The sequence below is a fragment of the Propithecus coquereli genome, unplaced genomic scaffold (genome assembly GCF_000956105.1).
Source record: "Propithecus coquereli isolate 6110/MARCELLA unplaced genomic scaffold, Pcoq_1.0 Scaffold65, whole genome shotgun sequence".
Classification (NCBI taxonomy): Eukaryota; Metazoa; Chordata; class Mammalia; order Primates; family Indriidae; genus Propithecus; species Propithecus coquereli.
In genome coordinates this window covers 6,618,574-6,639,712 of record NW_012152507.1, presented here as the reverse complement: position 1 = coordinate 6,639,712, position 21,139 = coordinate 6,618,574, and the positions used below count along the sequence as shown (strand labels likewise).

The 21,139-nt window shown below is 45.3% G+C and overlaps 1 protein-coding gene across 1 annotated transcript; it reads left to right on the top strand.

The window, feature by feature from the left end:
• The first annotated feature begins 10,257 nt into the window (after window positions 1-10,257).
• GPR83 (G protein-coupled receptor 83) lies at window positions 10,258-20,867 on the top strand. Its single transcript, XM_012660050.1, has 4 exons — window positions 10,258-10,782; window positions 15,357-15,482; window positions 17,810-17,943; window positions 19,806-20,867. Exons 1-4 carry the CDS (start codon window positions 10,396-10,398, stop codon window positions 20,431-20,433), a joined length of 1,275 nt encoding a protein of 424 aa, XP_012515504.1. The 5' UTR covers window positions 10,258-10,395; the 3' UTR covers window positions 20,434-20,867.
• The last annotated feature ends 272 nt before the right edge of the window (window positions 20,868-21,139 follow it).

Genomic DNA, 21,139 nt, shown 5'->3' with positions numbered 1-21,139 from the left:
TCCATCATAGGTATACATGAAAACCCTCAGTGGTTTATCACTGCAATATTGATTTCTGAGTTTTTAAGTAGTGCTTTAAGTTAGATCGTGTTTTTAAAATCTTTAATTTTGAAATAGTCTTTATTGGCTTTATAGAAATTTGCAAGAATAATGGAGAACTTTTAATCCTTTATTCAGATTCACCGATTTTTAACATTTTGTCATTTAAAAAATTTTATATACATATATGTATATGTTATATACATACATGTATATTCATATCAAACATGTGAACACATAATTTGTTTTTCAGTCTTTTGCGAATAGGTTGCAATGTAGTGTTCTTTTATTCTTTAATACTTCAGTATACATTCCCCAGGAACAAGGACATTCTCTTCCATAACCACAGTACAATTTACAGTCCATTTTCCAATTTGTCAATTGTCCCAATAGTTTCCTTACATAGCATGATTTTTCCCTCTAGTCTAGGATCAAGTCCAGAATTTAATTTTATTTTTTGAATGTGTAGATTAACATGCTTCCTAAAGTCTAAACCATTCAAATGTGCTCTCAAATATCATTTCCTTCTCTATCCCTTTCACCTCTTTCTGCCCTACCCATTCTGGGTAACCAATTACATTTTTGTTTATTCTTTCTGAATTTCTTTTTGCCAAAATCAGATTTGTTTTTTTTTTTTCATTTCCCTTTCTGTCTTACATAAAAGATTTTTTCCTATATATACTGTTTTGTCTGAACATTATGTCCTGGAAATGACTTTATGTCATTTTATAGAGATCTTCTTTACTTTATTCTATCTTCATGGTACTCCCTTGAGTTTAAATACCATAGTTTATTCCACCATTCTCCTATATTTGTGCATTTTGGTAGTTTCAGTATTTATAATTACTGCAATACTAACCTTGTGTGTTAGTATTTTCATATTTTTGGAAGTCTTACCTTCAGAGTAAATTCCTAGAAGTGTGATTGTTGCATAAAAGAGTAAGTGTGCATGTAGTTTTGTTAATATTGCCAAATTCTTTTCTATTGAGGTTGTGGCATTTTGTATACCCACCAACGATGTGTGAAACTGCCTATTCCTCCATAGCCTCACCATCAGAATCGAACTTTTGATTCTTTGCTGAACTGATGGATAAGAAATGGTATCTCAGTGTAGTTCTATTATGAATGAAGTTGAACTTGTAAGAAGCTGTTGAAGGGCCATTTTTACATCCATTTTTGGTTAATTGCTTGTTCATGTATTTAGTTTATTTTTCTAGGATGTTTGGTCCCTTTCTTCTCTATATAAAAAAAAATTTTTAGTATTATGGATATTAGCCCTTTGTCTACAATATATTGCAATTTTTTTCCGGTTGTTTATATTTTGCTTTTTTCTTAAAGTGTTTTTTGCAATGCAAGTTTTGAATGTAGTCAAATTTATCTTTTTTAAAATCTGGACTTAACATGTTGTTTTAGTTGTGTAAATGGTATCCTATTGAATAGTTCTGTTGATGAACAGAATTTTTTTATGATTTCATAATTGGACTTGATGAAGTCCAATTTATCAGTGATTAAGGCTTAATGGTTTTGTGTCCTGTTTGAGAAAACTATTCCCTACCCTAAGGCCATGAAGATTCTTCCCTATTATCTTTCAGAACCGCATGTTTTGCCTTTCATGTTTAACTCTACAGTCCAGCTGGAAATTGATTTCTATGCTCCTAATTGCTACTGGGCTATATTTTTCTAGTTTTCTTTTGTTTCCGTTGTGTGCTTTGTTTCAAATCAGATCCTCAGACCATGAAAGGATAATTAACTATGATATTTAAGCCATTTGATTAATATTTCATCTTTCAGAGGGGGAATGATGATTAAAGTGTTATTATTTTTTAACAATACCAAGTAAAAATTTTGTTAAGGGTATTTCTAGAAAACATCACTGGATCTGCAACTCATTTTCACAGGATGTAAGCAATAGCTATCACTGATCTTACACTCCTGAAAAATGCTTTTAATAAGCATTTAATAAGCAATTTTTAAATTGCCGTTTGAGTTCATTAATTTTGAGCACCAGAAAAGTTATCTTTTTTCATATTAATTTTACATTGACTTCTGTTTCATAAGGTGCTATGAAATGCACATGCTATGATAAAGACAAATTCTAGCAATTACAGTTGAAATTTTAGCTTGCTGGCAGTGGAACCATGGAAGGTTGTGGTGTTTGAAATATAGTGATCATACCTTTCAGAGGAAAAATCTGTATATGATAAAGTAAACATGTAGGATCTGAAAGTAAGAGATCTTGACCCACCAGTTAAGACTATTCCCCAAAATCGCATAAGGATATTATAAAAGCCTGAAATTAAGAGCAGAGTAATCAAAATTGTGTGAGGAAAATGGACCACACCATATATACTAATACCTAGCAGTTTAATTGCTAAATAAAAATTCTTAACAGCAAATAACTTCTGGCAAGCCTGTGGACTCCCAGCCTGGGTTCACCTCTACCACACACGGCCTTTTATCACACGATGCTGTAACTCTTGACACTGCCTTTCCTATTAGACCGAGTTTCCTTAAGGGCAAGTGTGGCTCCCCCGCTTTTTTTTCTTTTCCAACAACTTCAGTTGCTTTTAATCTTTTCCTTTTTAAAACCAAGCCTAGCATGGTAGCTGGCACAGAGTAGGCTCTTACTAAACACTTAATGCGTGAATATGTGAAGACACAAATAGATTTCATTAAAATAAATTCCAAAGCACTCACAGAAATAAAGCAGAGCTATTAATTTCACCATCACTCCTTAACGATGGAAATACCTCTCCTAAGCACAAATGGCTGTGTTCTGCAGTAGAGTTATAGAGCCTAAATTACAAAGCCAACAACAGTCCAATTTCCTCTGCCAGAGACCTTACATGTAACCAAAATTGCCACCTAGGTCAGGTTGGCTCAGTTGGCTGGTTAGACCAGTGACCCATCTCTGACAGTGACAACAGTAAGGAACCTGTTATGGGTAAAGATTGACTGTTCTCCTCTGTCAACTACTGGCTTTTTTTTTTTTTTTCTGAGTATAAATGGTATTTGTGAAAAAATTGAAAATACAAAACATGAAAAAAGTCACAATCCTATTAACATTTTAGTTTGCTTCTTTTAACTCTTTATATAACTAAAATGAACTGTTATCCATTTCATGTCCTGCTTGTATTATTCTGAGAGCATTTTCTATATTACTAAATTTTTCTCAAAAACATCCATTTTAATGGCTTCAGAATATTTTGTCCTCTTGGAATACCACAGTATATTTTTCACTAAAATAATACTTGGTGAAATCTTTTTATGTAAGTATTTTTAGACTTTTTATATGGAGATATGGTATAATAAACATACATGTATCCATCACCCAGTTTCAATCTATTTAAAATAAACTGGTCCAGATTATTTTGAAACAAAATTCAGACGTTGTATCATTTAATTTTTATGTGTGTATTATATACAACAAGGACTTTTTAAAAATCAAATATCCTGTCAGTTATACATACATTAATCTTTGTCCACATTTCTGACTACCTCCTTAGGCTAGGATGCAGTCCAAAAAATGGAATTTCAGATAAAGGAGACAAAAATGTTTTGAGAATATGACAATTTTGCCAGATTTCTTTGCAGAAAGGATATATCCATTTATACTTCCACCAGCAATGTGATAGCACCTCTTCCAATGCACCCTAACCAACACCTAGTCATTTTATTTGATTTTGTGAAATGCATCATAAAAGTTTTCTTCCATTGATTCTCGGTTTTAACAATCTTCTTCATCCGGAAGTAATGATAAGATTGTTGGTCAGTCAGACTTGGGCTTCAATCCTTACAGCTGTGTGATTTACGCAACTCAGTCTGAATATCTGCTTCCTTATTCAGTGGATAAAAATATGTACCTTACAGAGTTTTGTGGTGATTAGACGCAATGATGTTTATAAAGTGATTAACATGGTCCTGGCACATAAAACCTCCCTTGGTTCCATTGCCAGCAAGCTAAAATTGCAACTGTAATTGCTAGAATTTGTCTTTATCATAGCATGAACTTTGAAATAGAAGCCAGTATAAAATTAATATGAAAAAAACAACATTTTCTGGTGTTCAGAATTAATAGCCTCAAATTGATAATTAAAAAAAATCTTACTAAAGCATTTTCAAAAGAATGTAAGGTCAATGGTGGCTATTGCTTATATACTGCAAAAATTAGTTGCAGATCTGGCGATGTTTTCTAGAAATAGTATTAATAAAATTTTTACTTGGTATTGTTGCTATTTAAAAAGCCCCACTTTAATCATTGCTTCCCCTCTATAAAATGCAGTCTTAATTAAACGGCTTAAATATCAGGATTAGTTATCCTTTTTTACATTCTGAGGATCTGATTTGAAACAAAGCACACAGCAGAAATAAAAAAAAGTAGGGGGGGGAAGCGCAATAGCAATAAAGAGAATTAGAACTGGTGCTAAGACTTGTGCTAATAAAGAATTAGAACTGGTGCTAAGACTTGTGACTCAACCTATAGAATTACAGATCTCCTTGAAACAATTTCATGGCTGTACCTATCAGAGGAACTGTATCTTCTTCCTTTTGCCCCCTCCAAGTTCTAATGAAGAAATTCTCATTTTAAGTGGTTAACCAGCAACAGAACCAGAAATGGTTATTTTCACTGAATGTAGATTTTATATTGTGTCTAGAAGATGGATGTTTATATAATTTTAAATGATATGTCTCAGGAACTTACTAGACAGATAAAGCGGTATTCAAAGAAATGAAGATTTGCACCCCAAGTTGTCTGATTCCAAAGTCAACATCACTACCACAATACTGCCTGTTTTCCCTGGCCAGATACTATGCTAGGCTATCGGTGATCACATTAGGAATTAGGTAATTCCTGGCCTGGAAGAGCTGGCAGTTTCATGGGAAAGACGTGTAGCAAATAGACAACAACAAAGAAGATACAACATCCAAGAATAAACCATATGTCATGGGAGCACTTTTAAATGAGTAGGCTTGGAGACCCTGACTCTGCTTGTTCTGGAGTTGTGGCAGTCAAGGGGGTCAAAGTTTTCAGAGAAGGGAAAATATTTGAGCTGAATCTTGAAAAATGATTAGGCATTTTTCTGGCCCTAGGGTGGTAGGGAAGATGATTCTAGGCAGAGAAACAGTATTTTCAAATACTTAGTGTCATGAAATTGGTGAGGTATGAGATGACCCCAAGATTCTAACTGGTAGACAAGTGAACAGGAAAAAGAGCAAGTGTAAGAAAGGGAAGAGGGGGGTATGATGAGTTGATTTGGAGCTGGTTGGATTTTAAGTGTGTGGGGATGTTCCTGATGAAAATGTTCCTTCAACAGTGAATATATAATATAGGTCTGGAACTTTCGACAGAGATGGTAAGTAGAGATACAGATCTTGGAGTCATTGGTGAGGCATGGCTGGTTAAACTACTGAAGGTGGCTGAGATCACCCAGAGGAACATTTAATTCAAGAGGAGCGACAATGGAGGCAAGTACCCTGGAGCCTGGCACTTTACCTAGCAATCCTATGGCACAACGAATGCTACCATTCATATTATGGGTTAAATGAGTTATTGTGAGTTGGCTCAAGTCCCTAGCCACCATTGTAAAAGTTGCTAGGTCGAGGTGCAGAATAACTTCAAGCAATTTAATTTGGGGCCACAGACTGTAAGTTGGAGTTTGGTTGTACTTCTTTTTACTTATCCTAAATATACCTTTTTAGTCTGTGATTCCAGTGTACTGGAACTTGGAAAGCAGTTCTGGTTTAGCCTGTTCACACGCTTTGTGTTTTTATTGCATTTGAACATATCTTCAGCCGTACTTGATACTTCAAGGCCTACTTGGTTCATTTGTAATTCAAGTATGATAACATCCAACTCGTGCAGTTAAACAAACAAACTGAGTGACTATTGTGTGCCTGGCACTGTACTAAGTATTCTTTCTTCCCTTCTGCCACCGTGATTAGTACCAGAAGGGAATTGTGAGTGTGGTGAGTTTTTAACTCAGTAGGGCCTTCACAGGAAACAAGATTGATGATAAAGGGGCATTGCTTGTGGTGTCAGGAATATTGATGTCGTGGGGTTCTCAAACCCTCTTTCCAAGTCTGTGTGATATTATTGCAGTAGTCTCCCTTTATCTGTGGTTTCCCTTCCCACAGTTTTAGTTATCTGCAGTCAACTGCAATTCAAAAATATTAAATGGAAAATTCCAGAAATAAACAATTCATAAGTTTTAAAGTGTGCACTGAATAGCATCATGAAATCTCATGCCAGCCTGTTCCACCTGCCTGGCAGGCGAATCATTTTGTCCAGCATATCTGTGCTGTAGACACTAAGTGCCCGTTAGTCACTCAGTAGCCATACAGGTTACCAGATCGACTGTTGCAGTATTGCAGTGCTTATGTTCAAGTCACCTTTACTGTACTTAATAATGGGCTCAAAGCTCAAGAGTGGTGATGCTGGCTATTTGGATGAGCCAATAAGAAGCTGTAAAGTACTTCCTTTAAATGAAAAGGTGGAAGTTTTCGACTTAATACGGAAAGCAAAAAAAAAAAAAAAATCATATGCTGAGGTTGCTGAGATCTGTGGTATGAACGAATTTTCTATCTGTGAAATCATAAAGAAGGAAAAAGAAATTCACCCATAGTATACATAGGGTTTGGTACTATGCGCAGTTTCAAGCATCCACGTGGGGTCTTGGAATGTATCCCCTGTGGATAAGGAGAGACTACTGTTTTCTATAATTCTTTGTCTTGTTGTTATTAAAGTACTTTTGAAATGGTTTACTATTTTTTGTTTGTTTGTTTCAAGTCCATTTGAGAGAGTTAAACACTAAACTCTTTGCTCTTTGGCATGTTTAATACGTTTGACTATTATTAGAGATGTCGAAATATAATTACTATTTGGCACATACTGACTACACACAGTGTCCTTGGTTCTATTCAGAATGTACAAAAGAAAGAGCTGGTTCATTCTGTAAGAGCTGCTTGTGTCGTCCCATAACTCCTTAGTAAGAACAATGGTAATTTACAAGACCAATAAAGATTCAGAGGAAAGAACTTCTTTTAGTAACTTAGCCTTACTGTGGGGTAAGGTGAGGGGATGTTCTAACAAGTCATTAAAGACTGGGTTGTTCCAGAAGTTCAGGGTAAGTTGGGGCAGTGGTGCTTGGTTGGCTCAGTGGGCTCGGGAGGCCCAGGCCTGGCCAAGTAGAGAGCCGAATGCCTGGGAACGAGGACGAGGAAGTCACTCTAGACTCAATGCCTTGCCTTGGATTTTGTCAGGACCCCCTACTCCTTCAGACCGCAGCAGTCCAACTCCCAACTGCCGGCACCGGCATTTATTTGCCTGAGGGAGACCTTCTTTTGCCTCTGGAGCCCCCTTTGGCTGCCTACTTGCAGGCCTGAAGCTCAGGAGAATTAACACACCCCAAGAAGAAGCCTTCAACCAATGATTGGCAGGAGTTGGTGTATAGACACCCCAGCTCTGTTGCCCACTGGCTTAGCTGGTTCATGTGTATGCTTCACACTGGCCTTCCCAGCAGCATGAAGTCCCAGTAGCCCACAGTGGTAGCTGGCTTGACATTTCAGTGGCTGCCTTCCCTTTCTTGTGTTACTTCTCCGCTTCCCTATCAGTGTTTGCCTTCACTTCCCAAATAAACCCTTGCACTGGAATCTCTGTCTCAGGATATGCTTCTGGGGAAAGCTAAAAACTAAAACACCTCACCTCCTGTTTCAGAGAGAAGGTTTCAGGCACCTGGCGTGGATACCCTAACACCTACAAGGTGGGCATGATGAGCAAGGACAAAGCAAAGGCATTAGTTAGATGGCCTAGGAAGACGGACATTGGACGGACACTGCCTACCTGTGGCTTATTTCTCTGTGCCTGAAGCTCACAAGTCCTCTTCTGCCCATATACTCTTTCTCAACACTGGGAACAATTCGATTGACTAGGATTCTATTTTCTAAGGTACCATCATGTCCAGCCTTGCCTCTCTGAGATGGTGCCAAGCTGTCTTGATGGCAAATCAAGTCTGCCCAAGCTCCTGAGTTATGTGTTTACAGGCAGGCTCTTGATTTATATCCTGTAGCTAAATATCTATTATTTCATCTGCCTGGCACCCTGTCCCTTCTCCTGGGATCAGTCACATAATCCCCTATTTCAGCCACTTAATCCTGTGCGCACTGCCAAGTCAGTCAGCAGAACTGAGGGACATCTCGCCATCCTTTCCCCAGACGTGGCTGAAGAGTGAATGTGGAGTGAAAAACTGGAGACAAGAACTTGCTGATAAAATAATAGAGAAAGAAAGACTAAAAGCTCTAGGAGGGGTTGCGGTCAAAGGAGAATTTTGTGCTTTTTGTTTGACCTCAATGTGGCTGAAAACTTGCATCCTTGATTCCGCCCTCCAATTTCTATCAACCTTGTTCCTCCTCCTGCACCTGGACTCAGGTCTCACCTCCATTCCTGGATCACTTGAGCAGTCTTCAAACCCCTGCCTCAAGCTACAGCCTCTCTGTTCTCCACTCAGATGCTAGAGCGTTCTTTCTAAAATGCAAACCTGATCATGTCAGTCTCTACCCAAAGCCCTTCCATGAATTCCCACTGCCCTCAGGAAATTGTTCAAATCCTTGGCATGACCTCTGAGGCCCTCTTGTTCAGGGCCCTGCCTGCCTCTCCAGCCTCTCCCCCCACTTCTGTCCTTGTGTAACATACCCAAGCTACTCCATACTCCTGCAGTTGTTGAAGGTGCCATTATCATGCTCACCTCCACGTCTGTGGATGTACTAGGACTCCACCCTTACGTTGTACTCCCTCTTCTTCCCTCTGCCGCCTCCTCCACGACCTGTCTCCTGCTGGTCCTTTAGGACTGAGTTGAAGTGTCACCTACTCAAGAACACTTTTCTGAGTCTTTCCAATCTGGATAAGTGCACCTCGTATTTTACTATGGTGACACTTATCAAACGACTTTCTAATCGTTTATCAATAGGAGAGCTTGACCTGTGTCCCTGGAGTTCAAGAGGGCACAGAAGCTGATGCCTAACGTACCTGGAAAAGTTTTCACCTGGGAGGTGACAGGAGCTTCCCCTCATGGCCCAGTAAAAAAGAGGACTTTGGTAGGAGGGGTCTGTCCTCCAGGGTTTGGGTGAGACAAAGGTGCAGGCTCTGCCCTGGCCCAAGTGGGCACCTCAGAAGATACCTGGGCTTCAGTCGTTGTTTGGGTCCCAGCACAAGGACACTACTTTGCTGGGTGGGATGACACAGTAAAGTCTACATGGCGTTTACCATCGGAATGGGAGTGAGGGGGCGCTCGCAAGTAGTCAACCAATTATTGCATCTCTTGCACCAGAGAGCAATACGGTGGGAGATCTGTACAGGGGTCTCTGAAAACCCCATATTTAGGAAAAGAAAAGCTTTTAACCAAGGCCAAAGAAGTTAAATAGCTTTCCCAAGATTTCACGGCTAGGAAGTGACTATGCTGGAATTAGACCCTGATTCCAGAGCCCACGGTCTAACTGCAGGCTCAGGCAGGTGAGTGGCAGAGGAGAGGTGACTGGGGGAGTTTTTCACAGTGAGGGTGAAAACAGGTCACCAAGACACCAAGGTCTCCTGGGGAAGTAGGTGGGGAAGGAAAAACAGCGTGGGTCGTAATATCTCTTAAGGATACGGCTTCACAAACTTCCACGGCCACGTAGCTAAGCTCCTATTTCCTTTGTTTCTTTGATCCTGTCAGAACTGCTTTGAACAATTTCCTTGGAAGACAAAGCTCCCCACATCGCGTTCCTGGGCGCTGTTAAAGAAATAGCAAGCCTTTAATAAGCCCGCCAGCACGTCGGAAATCTGGATACCCCGGGGGCTTGTGAACCCCCTATTTCACTGTTTGCCTTGTTCCCGGAACCGCCAAGACTCAGTGATCCACCTCAGTATTGAAACTGTGCCAAGGCTAAAGCTCAGATGGAAACAAATGGAATTTATCCTTGTCACTGAACACGGAGACCCAGGCAGACCCAGTCTTGGCAGTATGACCCCGCATAGTCGAACTCGCCCCGTGGGCATCTTCCACCTGCCTGCCGGCTTCCTTCACAAGAGACTAAGGAGAAAGCGAACGTGTGCGCGCGGTGGAGGAGCCCTGCAAGCCCCCGCAGGAGTTCAAGCTGGAGCGGGAGGCGGCCGGGCCCTGCGGGGGGAGCCGGAGCGCGTCGCCGCCGCCGCGCTGCCCAGGGCGCAGAGGCGCTCGCTAGCAGCCCGGTGGGGGCAGAGATACAAAAGCGCTCAAACCAACGCGGAGCGAGCGCGCCGACCGAGGGCTGCTGGCTGCGCGCCGCGCTCGGCGGGGCCGGGGCTCGTGTCACCCGGGACGGCGGAGCGGCGGCTCCTGCAAAATGGTCCCTCACTTCTTGCTGCTCTGCCTCCTGCCCTTGGCGCGAGCCACCGAGCGCCCCGAGGGCCCGGCGGACGAGCAGAGCCCGGAGGCGGCCCTGGCCGTGCCCAACGCCTCGCACTTCTTCTCCTGGAACAACTACAGCTTCTCCGACTGGCAGAACTTTGCGGGCAGGAGGCGCTATGGGGCCGAGTCCCAGAACCCCACAGTGAAAGCCCTGCTCATCGTGGCTTACTCCTTCATCATCATCTTCTCGCTCTTCGGCAACGTCCTGGTCTGTCATGTCATCTTCAAGAACCAGCGAATGCACTCGGCCACCAGCCTCTTCATCGTCAACCTGGCGGTCGCCGACATCATGATCACGCTGCTCAACACTCCCTTCACGCTGGTAGGGCCGGCAGGCTCCCCCGCCCCGCTGCCTCAGTCTCCCTCTCTTCGCTCAATCCCCTGTCACTCTCGTCTCTCTCCATGGGCTCTCCCTCCCTCCGCCGCAGTTTCTCTTCCTCCTCCTCCTTTCTGTCTCCTCTGCCTGTCTTCCTCCCGCCTTAGTCTCTTTTCTCTCTTGCTTTCTCACCTCCAGTTTCTCATCTCCCAACTCCCTCCTGTTTTTCTTAGTCTTTCTGTCAGTCTCCATCTCTCTCTGAGGTCTATCTTTCTTCTTTGTCACTATTTCTTTTTCTGTCTTTGTGTTTCTCTGTTTGTCTACTTCTATCTCCGCACCGCTCATCTCTTTTTCTCCTGTCAGTGCCTCTGTGTTTTGTGTTTCTGTCATCGCCCTCCCTGATTTCTCTCTCCTCACCTCCAAGCCAGAGCTGCTGCTGCGAATGGCACTGGGTCAATGATTTGAGAGCCTGCAGCCGGCTGTAACAAATGCCCATTTCCTGTTTAATTTCAGCAGGCATGGGTTTGCTTGATAATTGAGCAGTAAATCGAAGTCCCCGAAATGTCAGCAGAGATTATTAGGTCACCTCCCCACCCTCTGAAGTGCAGCCTATTAAATGCCCACCCCCTACCCACGGGATGCTGCTTTGCGCTACAACTGAAATATCAGACAAACGCTGACTGTTAATGGAAGCTTAAGTGCATTTCCCTGACCGCTTATTTAAAGTGCATTTCCCTTCTGTGGTTTGACAATGAGGCTGTGGGTGAGGTCTGTGTTGGGGAATGAATGAGGGTGAGGTGGGCTTGGGCCCCAGATCTGGGCAGGCCAGGGGCATTTGTAAATGCGTGGTTAACTGGCTTCCTTCTCAAGCCCTGGATACTTGGCATTCGTGGTCATTTCTCTCCATCTGGGACCCGAGAGTGTGGCTCTCATGGATGATTTGGGGGTCAGGGTGATGACTGAGCAATTGTAATGACAGTTATACCGCACGTTTCTGTAGTGTGTTATATTTTTCAATTTATGGAATAACTACTATTATTTGAGTTATTACCAAAGCACTTTCTGTTTATCCCTCTCCATCTCTGTACCTCTCTGTCTCTCTCTCTCCCAAACACACACACAAACGCACACAACCAGAAATAATGCACAAGCAAAAAGAAGAGGATGAACCCCCATAAGTCCAACAACCGGTGTGAACATCCTTCCAAGCCTTACATTTAAAAAGTATTCTCACCTTCTCTCTCTCATCCTCACTGATGAGAACATTGCTCACACTTTGCAGATGAGGAAACTAAGGCACAGAGAGGTTCAATCCCTTATCCAAGGCTACCTGGCTAGTAATTGGCAGAGCCAGGATGAGAATTACATCTCCTAACTCCAATCCAGAGGTCTTTCCACTGGGAGTGGAGGGTACTTTTGCAGCATGCTTAGCTTCTATTGCTCCAAATCTGGACTTTTCCTTTGCTCCTTCCAGCCTCTGTCTAACCTATTGATGGCCACTCGGGGTCCCCTCAACACGAGCCAAGACCAGGGGCTTTCACATACTCCCCCTCCTCCCTGGCTGTCTTGAAGCACAAGACAGCAGCCTTTCTGGCTCCCCTTGGCTCCTCCCTTGGTTTCTGACCTGAGAACCTGCAATGGTGGGTTGAGCTGGGCCACCCAGTTGGGAATCGGAAGGCCACAGGTCATGATGGTCTTCGTGCTGCTTCCCAAAACCAGGATGCAAGGCTAGATCTGCAGCCGACACGGGAAGGGGTGGAGAGGCCCCAGACTTCATGCCAGCTAAGAACCAGAGGATCTTCTGTGAGAGAGGGGGTGTCAAGGTCCTGAGAACCCAGCACCCCTTCATCCCCTCCAGGATGAGGCAAAGCAACTTGGCCTTGAACCTGACCCACAGAATTGCCCCAATCCAAACTCCTATTAGAGCTTACAAGGTGTTGGCAAGTAGGGGGAGGGAAAAAGATGGGGGGAGGGTCTCCCAACTGGGCAAGGTATTCTGCATTCGGCTGGTTGGTGACAGACTCCCTTCCTCCCTGTCTCCCTTCCAATCCACTTCACACACTACAGTCAGCATCAGCTCTGATCGTGGAGAGAAAAGCACACAATTGCCTGCAATTCCTGTGATAAAGATATACCCAGAATGTGGTGGAGCCTGGAGGAGGGAGTCTTTCATTCTGACCTACCAGAGTCCCATGAGAGAGTCAAAGGAGACTTTACAAAGAATATGACATTTCGATGGGACCTTGTTGAGCAGGTTGAGCAGATCTAGCCTTGCATCCTGGTTTTGGGAAGCAGCACGAAGACCATCATGACCTGTGGCCTTCCGATTCCCAACTGAGTGGCCCAGCTCAACCCACCATTGCAGGTTCTCAGGTCAGAAACCAAGGGAGGAGCCAAGGGGAGCCAGAAAGGCTTCTGTCTTGTGCTTCAAGACAGCCAGGGAGGAGGGGGAGTATGTGAAAGCCCCTGGTCTTGGCTCGTGTTGAGGGGACCCCGAGTGGCCATCAATAGGTTAGACAGAGGCTGGAAGGAGCAAAGGAAAAGTCCAGATTTGGAGCAATAGAAGCTAAGCATGCTGCAAAAGTACCCTCCACTCCCAGTGGAAACCTTGTCAAGATGAATGCTTAGTGCAGACAGAGGGACCATGGAGAACAAAGGCAAGGGGGCATCAAAGTTCACGGTGTGTTGAGGGAACTTTGAGTGGCTCAGTGTAGCTGGGGCAACATAGCAGAGATAAGATGCCCAGCAGAGGAGCATGCAGGGGAGGGAGATGGGGAATGGGCCAGAAAGGATGCTGGGCCAGGTTGAGAATGGGCCTGGGCACCGTAGAGCATGTGGCGCTGTCCTGTGAGCCAGGATGATTCTTGGCAGGAGGGTGACAGCAATCTGATTTTGGTTAAGAAAAATGCTGTCAGCAGTGTGAAGGCTGAATTACAAGGGGACAAACCCGGGGAGCAGGGAAAGCTGTTAGGAGGCTGTATCAGCCCAGGTGAGAGATGATGGGGTCCCCACGAGGGCTGTGGCCTTGGCACTGAAGAAGAGGAAATGGATTTGAAAACCATGGAGAGGCAGAACTGGTTGGATTTGGTAATTCACTGAATGTGAGGGGTAAGAAGTAGGAGTAGCTGAAGATTTCTAGCTCTGTAATATTACTGGACTGCTCAAAAGGGCTCAAAAGGGCTCCTCCCTGCCTGGCCAAAAGAGAGTAAAGTCCCTGGGGTCTGCTGTCCCAGTTTAAATACCTGGTTAGTCTACCTGGTAGACTCTCGTCCACACACTCCAGCCAAATCAATCCGCTCCTTAGTCCCCAAGCAGGTCCTGGGATTTCTGATCCAGTGCCCATATCTTATTCTCATCTCCCCATGTGCACATCCTTCCTCACTTCCAATGTCCCATATGTTGTGATAATGGCAGTTTACAGTGTTAAGTACTTGCCATGTACTAGGCACTGTTGTACCTGCTTTACGTGTGTTACCTATCTTATTTGGTTTTCATAACAAACATGTGAAAAGGTTAGCCCCATTTTACAGATGAGGAAAGTGAGGCTCAGAGCTGTCCAAGGTGACAGCTATCAGTGGCAACACTGTGCTGTCAATCACTACACTATACTCTTTCCGTTGGGCTGACTTGCCCTATTTCTATCTCAATCATCTCTCTGCCTCTGCCCACCCCCATCCCTACCTGGTGGCCCCATCGCCCTTTGTCTGGGCCTCTGTAGAGCACTGACACTTTCTGTCTTGCATTCGAGTTATCTGAGCTCTTCTCTGCCCAGACTGAAAGCTCCTTAATCAGAATGGGTGCTCGGTCTGTCTCAGGCACGGGACATTACTCACAGGAGCTCAAGTACTAATTGAGCGAGCAAATAGCCCTGGATGAAATGGGATGAAGGCTATGCCTGCTCCCAGGCCCTCCACTGTTCTGGGAGCTTGTCATCTCTCCCTGCCACACCTCTCCAGGCCCCTTGATCTCCTTCCCTGATGATAAGTTGCAAGGTCACTTTAGCCAAGATGTGCTAGCACAGCCCACATGCTTTTCAGATGTAACTTTTCAGATGTGTCTCCTCCACTAGCCTGAAATTGTATGGGCCAAGAATTAATTTTATTATTACATGTAAAAATAGATATTATTTCTTTCTAACAATCTTCCAGACACTGTGTTCCACCCTTTATAGACTTAAAAAAAATTTAATCCTTACACTAAGTCTATAAGGTAGAGATCTTGAAGCACCACCACCTTTGCAAATGAAGAAACAGGTTCAGAGAGGTCACATATCTTGCCCAAGGCTGCACAGTAAGAAACTATTAGAGGGGGGAAGTCCAACTCCACAGCCCACATCCTTCCCAAGCTTTCCTGGTACCTAACGGGGCCTGGCCCAGAAGCATGATCAAGGTTTGTTGAACTGAATGAATGAGGATGAATTTTGCTGGAGAAAATCATGTTTGACCCACACTTCAGCATTGTAGATGGAAAAAAGGAAGGTGCTGGGAGAGGCCTCTCAAAGGGTATGCGCCTCAGAGACCTCTGATAGGTAGGTGTCACAGTCAAGCTCTGTCTCCTGATCTCTGTGGGCTCCTCTCCAGGTCCGCTTTGTGAACAGCACATGGGTGTTCGGGAAGGGCATGTGCCACGTCAGCCGCTTTGCCCAGTACTGCTCCCTGCATGTCTCAGCACTGACGCTGACGGCCATTGCGGTGGACCGCCACCAGGTGAGCACACCTACCCCCAGTGCTCTGTCCTCCCCTCTCTGCTTTGCTTTCCAGGGCAGTGTAGGGGCTCTCAAGACAGTGTTTCAGCTCAGTTTTCAATGAGTGTGTTTGTCTTCTTATTGTTGAATATGAGCACATAGATTAGAGATATTAAACCATTTGTCCCGATTGTTGCAGAAAGTTATTCCCAGTTTGTTGTTGCAAGGAAGACTCATTTTCTGTCTCAGAAATTAATAAGCTTGCCTGTAGGGGTAGAAAAACAAACCTGGAAAATCACAGATGAAAAGAGAGTGGCAAATGATTGCAGATCAGAGACAAGGCTTCTGAGTGGGAGGTAGATATTCACCGGCCCTGGCTGCTGAGGAGGGAAACAAGCTAGGATGACCAGATGGCAGGAGCAGGCATTGAGGTAGGGCATGGTCCCGGATCAGGAAGGCCCTGCTCGCTGCTCTGGCCCCATCAGAAGCACCTGGGCAATTATGGTGAAGGGAACTGAACAGGACGTAGAAGAGGACGGCTCTATGCCAGGCACCCCGCACCTGCTAACTCAATGAACTCGTGGCCTGTGCTTAGACCTCTGTTGAATCAAGGGATGGGGGCTTAGAAAAGCGTATACATGGCTTTCCCAAGATCACGTGCCGGTGAATGAAGCTGGGATTAGGACTGAGATCTATCTGGCTTCAAACCCAAGCTCTGATCACTAGACCATCCTGCTCTGAGAAAACTCAAAGGAACCTACAAGTCCAGTATTGTAAGAGCCGCCAGGACAAAGAGAAATGAGACTTAACTGAGTAGCACCAAGAGATGCAACAAGGACCAAGGGATAGGAGGCTTCAAACATGCAGATTCAAAGTTACAGTTCAATATGAGGGAGAATTTTCTCATAGAGGTGTCCAGAGGTGGATAAACCTGCCTGAAAGGTAGTGAGTTTCATGTCCCCAGCCATATGTAAGCAAAATGTGCATGACAACTTTATAGGGATGTTTTACAAGAGATTCACGCATCTGATGAGGGATTAGACTAGCCAAACTTTGAGATCTCTTTATCTCTGAAATGCCATAATTTTTGTAAGTGTTAACTCTTTATTTATATTGTAGACGCTTTAGTACAAAGTGTGCATACAAATATTTCCTGCCTTTTCTTAACCTTCTCCCCTAATTCAACAAGAGGGGCTTTGAATCACCTTTACCTGGTCTCTACTCACCCTGGGTAAACCAGTTAACTGAGAGTTGACCCATGGGCTTAGGGTGGGTCTGAGGGATGGGGGTGGGGGGTAAGTCTTGCTCATGTTGGCCACGTTGCTGTGACATATACCCAAACATGGGGTCCTATCCCAAAGCCCACGGAGTCCTTGAGTGGTGTTTAGGGCCTGTGCCCCAGGCTGCCACTCCCTCCAGCAATCTGAACACAGGAGTATGAGGGGCAGACATGGCCAAGTTCATAATGGAGATGCACAGGTCAGCTTCTGAGGCCTTGTCACTTCCTCCCGTAGAACCTTGAAAACATTGGGAGAAAACAAAATCCTCAGGACACAGGCAGAATGTCCCGGGATGGCACCCGGAGGCAGTGGCAGCTTTCTGCCCTCTCCCCCTGACCCTAGAATGCCTTTTTAAAAAAATAATGTTTCTCACCTTAAAAGGAGAATGGTTTTAAACAACCAAATCTTTATTTAAATATTTTAGGAGAATTGATTGACATACAGAGCAATTTCAAGATGGGTTTCAGCCCGAAGCCCATAACATGGCTTTGTTACAGGCGTGTGAAAGCTGGGCCCCACCGTGATTTTAGCAGCAGCTTCCATAAACAGTGCTGTGAGCAAACAAATGAGCATCCATGCAGCTTCTCCCGATAAGTGATGAGAATTTCCTCTCTGTGTCTGTCAGCTCAGGCCCGCTCAGAGCCCTTCATAACCTAAGGGGTCTAGAATCGTGGGAGGATGAGCTCAGGTCCTGAGGAGGTGGAAGCTGACCACAGGCTCGTTCCTGTGCCGGCTTTGCTGTGCTTCTGTGCGAGCAGACCTCCCGGACCCATCCCTAGTTCTCTCCCTGGACCCTGGTTCTGCCTGGGTATGACCAGCAGGAGACATCTGAACTGCCAGGAGTCTGTGAATCCAGACGACCCCCTATTTCCACCCCTGGAGGTGAGCTGTGGGGTGACCCCCGTCCCCAGCAGCTACCTGGTGCAACTCAGGGCCTCAGTAATGAGTGTGAGGGGTGCTTGGCTTTATAAATGGGACCTGCCTTATGTGACGTGTGAGCTGCATCGTCCAGATTTCTCATTTGCCTCAAAACTTCTCCAGCTAGTGATACTGTTTGCCTGTCTTCCAGGTTATTATGCATCCGTTAAAACCCCGGATCTCAATCACAAAGGGTGTCATCTATGTCGCTGTCATCTGGACCATGGCTACGTTCTTTTCACTCCCACATGCTATCTGCCAGAAGTTATTCACCTTCAAGTATAGGTAAGATGAATTCGTAGAGAGCAGCCTGGACCCAGAGGAGCGTGTGCTGAGCCTTCTCCTGAGCCAGGCAGGGACCTGGAGCAGAGGGAAATCTGAGTCCCCAGCGAATCCACGGCGCTCAGAGCAACTAGTACCTGCCTCCCTGAGCTGTTCTTTTTGCCTGGCTCCCATCCTGTTGCCTCCCGGTGCGTGTGTGCTCTGCACTTTCTCTCTTTTCTTCTCAACCACTTTCGCGTCCTCCTTCCCCTTTCCAGTTGGTCTGCAGGGATTGGCGGTAGTTACCGGCTTCTGTCACCAGGGGGCGCGCACTCCCACAGCCCGAGATGGGACTCGCCAAGGCCTTAACATGAGCCAAGTTTAAATTCTCTCACACAAGCTGCAAACAAAATGTGTATGCATGCCCGTGTCTGAGGCAGGCTTCTCTACCTCCCCCATTTCCCCTCAGGTTTCTTTATCATATGCTGTCACTGAACGAGAAATGTCTTTCTTTCAAACACTCCGTTTTTAGCACCTGCAAACTAGTTCATTGAAGGTGATTCCCTCTAGTTTGGGAAGAACTGGGCCTGTGTCTGATTTTGCTGCCTCAGTGATCTCAACACTCAGCTTACTGTCTTCACATTACAAGCCTTCAGCACACATTTATGAATGAATGAGTGAATGAATGATTTTAAAGTGATTGTTGTCATTTCACAGTTGTTTAGACGAGATTCCTTAGAAGCAGGGTCAGACAAAAAGGCAGGTACAAGTGCAAGTGGCCTATTAAGGCAGTGCTGCCAGGAGTGATGGGTAAGGGAGTAGGGAGACAGGACAGGGAAGTGGGGGAGACCAAGGAAGGGAGGCCGGGGAGCTGGGCTTTGTATTCCTCCATCTTCCAGTCGTTGGTTCCAGGCCTTCCTGGGAAAACCAGAAACACCTGGCCACTTATGGTTATTGGTGAATCTGCGGGAAAGGTCTTCAGTGGCCCTAGAGTTGTCCTAGGCACGTAGAAGATCACAGATGCCAACCGTTTCTTTCCGAGCTGGCAGGAGCTGGGGGCTGGTGCTCTAGGCTGGTGAAAGGGATCTGAGAGGACACAGGCAGTGCACAGCCTGCGTCTGCTACAGTTACCCCCTATCCCCCACAAATACACACTTCCACACACTCCTGTGACAAAAGCAAGGTCAAGAGAAACAAGCCCTGAGGTCGATGTCAACTAATTTATGAGGGCTCCCTCCGTGAATTGTAGGGTATTGGAATGAATCACACACCAGACCACCCAAGATTCAGACTCCTCCTTCCTCTGCCTTCACACATGGAGGACTTTTTATTGGCTAACAAAAGCAAAGGGAGTTTTCCCTTTGTGATGGCCACCAGCACATGTAACAAGAGCAACAAACCACACGGATATCCCTAAGAAAGGTGAACAGGACCAGGGTAATTCCATATAAAATAAATATGTGTTGTATGAGTGATTGCAAGACCCATCATTTTTTTCTTTATTCCTTAGTTCCCTTTGGAATGAGTAAGGTAGTACAATGGAGAATTCTAAGATTTCCTCAAGGACGAGTTAGTTTCAGACTAGGAATACCAGGGTTTCATTCATTTATTCAACAAGTATTTATTGGGTCTCTACTATGAACTAGGAATAATACAAGATTAAGAGAGATTCAGGTGCATTCCTTACCTTTATAGAATTCCCAGTCTAGTGGGGGAACCAGAAATGTAGTCAGATAACAAGGCGATCGCATCAAAAGTGCTATATTAGACAGACATGCCAGGAGCCCAAAGGAGGGGGAGCCCAGTGCTCCCACGGATGAAGCCTTTGTGCACTAATGTCTCCTGTCACTTGCTCTTCTCTCTCCCTCCCTTCCTCCTGCCCCCAGTGAGGACACCGTGCGCTCACTCTGCCTGCCCGACTTCCCCGAGCCAGCTGACCTCTTCTGGAAGTACCTGGACTTGGCCACCTTCATCCTGCTTTACATCCTGCCCCTCCTCATCATCTCTGTGGCCTACGCCCGGGTGGCCAAGAAGCTGTGGCTGTGCAATACCATTGGTGACGTGACCACGGAGCAGTACCTCGCCCTGCGGCGCAAAAAGAAAAAGACCATCAAGATGTTGATGCTGGTGGTGGTCCTCTTCGCCCTCTGCTGGTTCCCCCTCAACTGCTACGTCCTCCTCCTGTCCAGCAAGGTCATCCGCACCAACAATGCCCTCTACTTTGCCTTCCACTGGTTTGCCATGAGCAGCACCTGCTACAACCCCTTCATCTACTGCTGGCTGAACGAGAACTTCAGGGTCGAGCTGAAGTCATTACTGAGCATGTGCCAAAGGCCACCCAAGCCTCAGGAGGACAGGCCACCCTCCCCAGTTCCTTCCTTCAGGGTGGCTTGGACAGAGAAGAGCAATGGCCGGAGGGCTCCTCTACTAGCCAATAACCTCTTGCCCTCCTCCCAACTCCAGTCTGGGAAGACAGACCTGTCATCTGTGGAACCCACTGTGGCGATGAGTTAGAGGAGGCTGGCAAAAGGCAGCAGGAGGAGTCTGTCTCCAATTGAGCCTGGGAAAGAGCCAGATCTTCACACAGATCTTCACAGCGCTGGAAGCAGTAGGACTCTTGAGCTCCTAGGAAACCCTGCCCAGCCTCCTAGCCCCATGTGATGTGAAAACTAAAAGGCAGCCAACTAGGCATGTGTATAAATTCCCATCTAAGAAGTGCTGTGAGGCATAGCACCCTGGATCCCTGAGCAAGAGAACTGAGGACAACTTTGGCCCTGACGTGCACTGAGCCAGTCAACTGCCTCCATCTGTCAGGCAGCTGCTGCCTTACAGCCCTTCCTGCCGTTGGGCGTCCCTAAAGGAAGCCTGAGTCATACTGTGGGTACGGCTGACCCAGGTGCCCAGAGCTCTGCTCCAAGCAGGTTCATTGGCCAGTAAAACATTAGCAAGCCAGAGCTGGCATGGAGGTTTCATGCCTCGCTTTCTAAAGTCATTGGACCATGATGAATTACAGGTCTTCAGTGGCCTAGCGCTATCCAGACAAGAAAGGACCAATTTGGATTCCTTAAAGCAAAGAGAAATTATTCTTGTCACTTCGAAAAATTCAGAAAAGCACAAAGAAAAAAATTTAAAAATGACTCCCTTATCCCATCCATTTGTGATAACTTCCATTAACATGCTGTGGATTTATTTGCAACGTTTTCCTTTGTGTGTCTGCACA

Excerpts from the sequence above, each read along its gene's own strand:
- GPR83 (XM_012660050.1), top strand. The coding sequence starts at position 10,396 with ATGGTCCCTCACTTCTTGCTGCTCTGCCTCCTGCCCTTGGCGCGAGCC. Across the intron at positions 15,483-17,809 it reads TTGCGGTGGACCGCCACCAG|GTTATTATGCATCCGTTAAA; the intron begins GTGAGCACACCT and ends CCTGTCTTCCAG. Across the intron at positions 17,944-19,805 it reads TTATTCACCTTCAAGTATAG|TGAGGACACCGTGCGCTCAC; the intron begins GTAAGATGAATT and ends TCCTGCCCCCAG.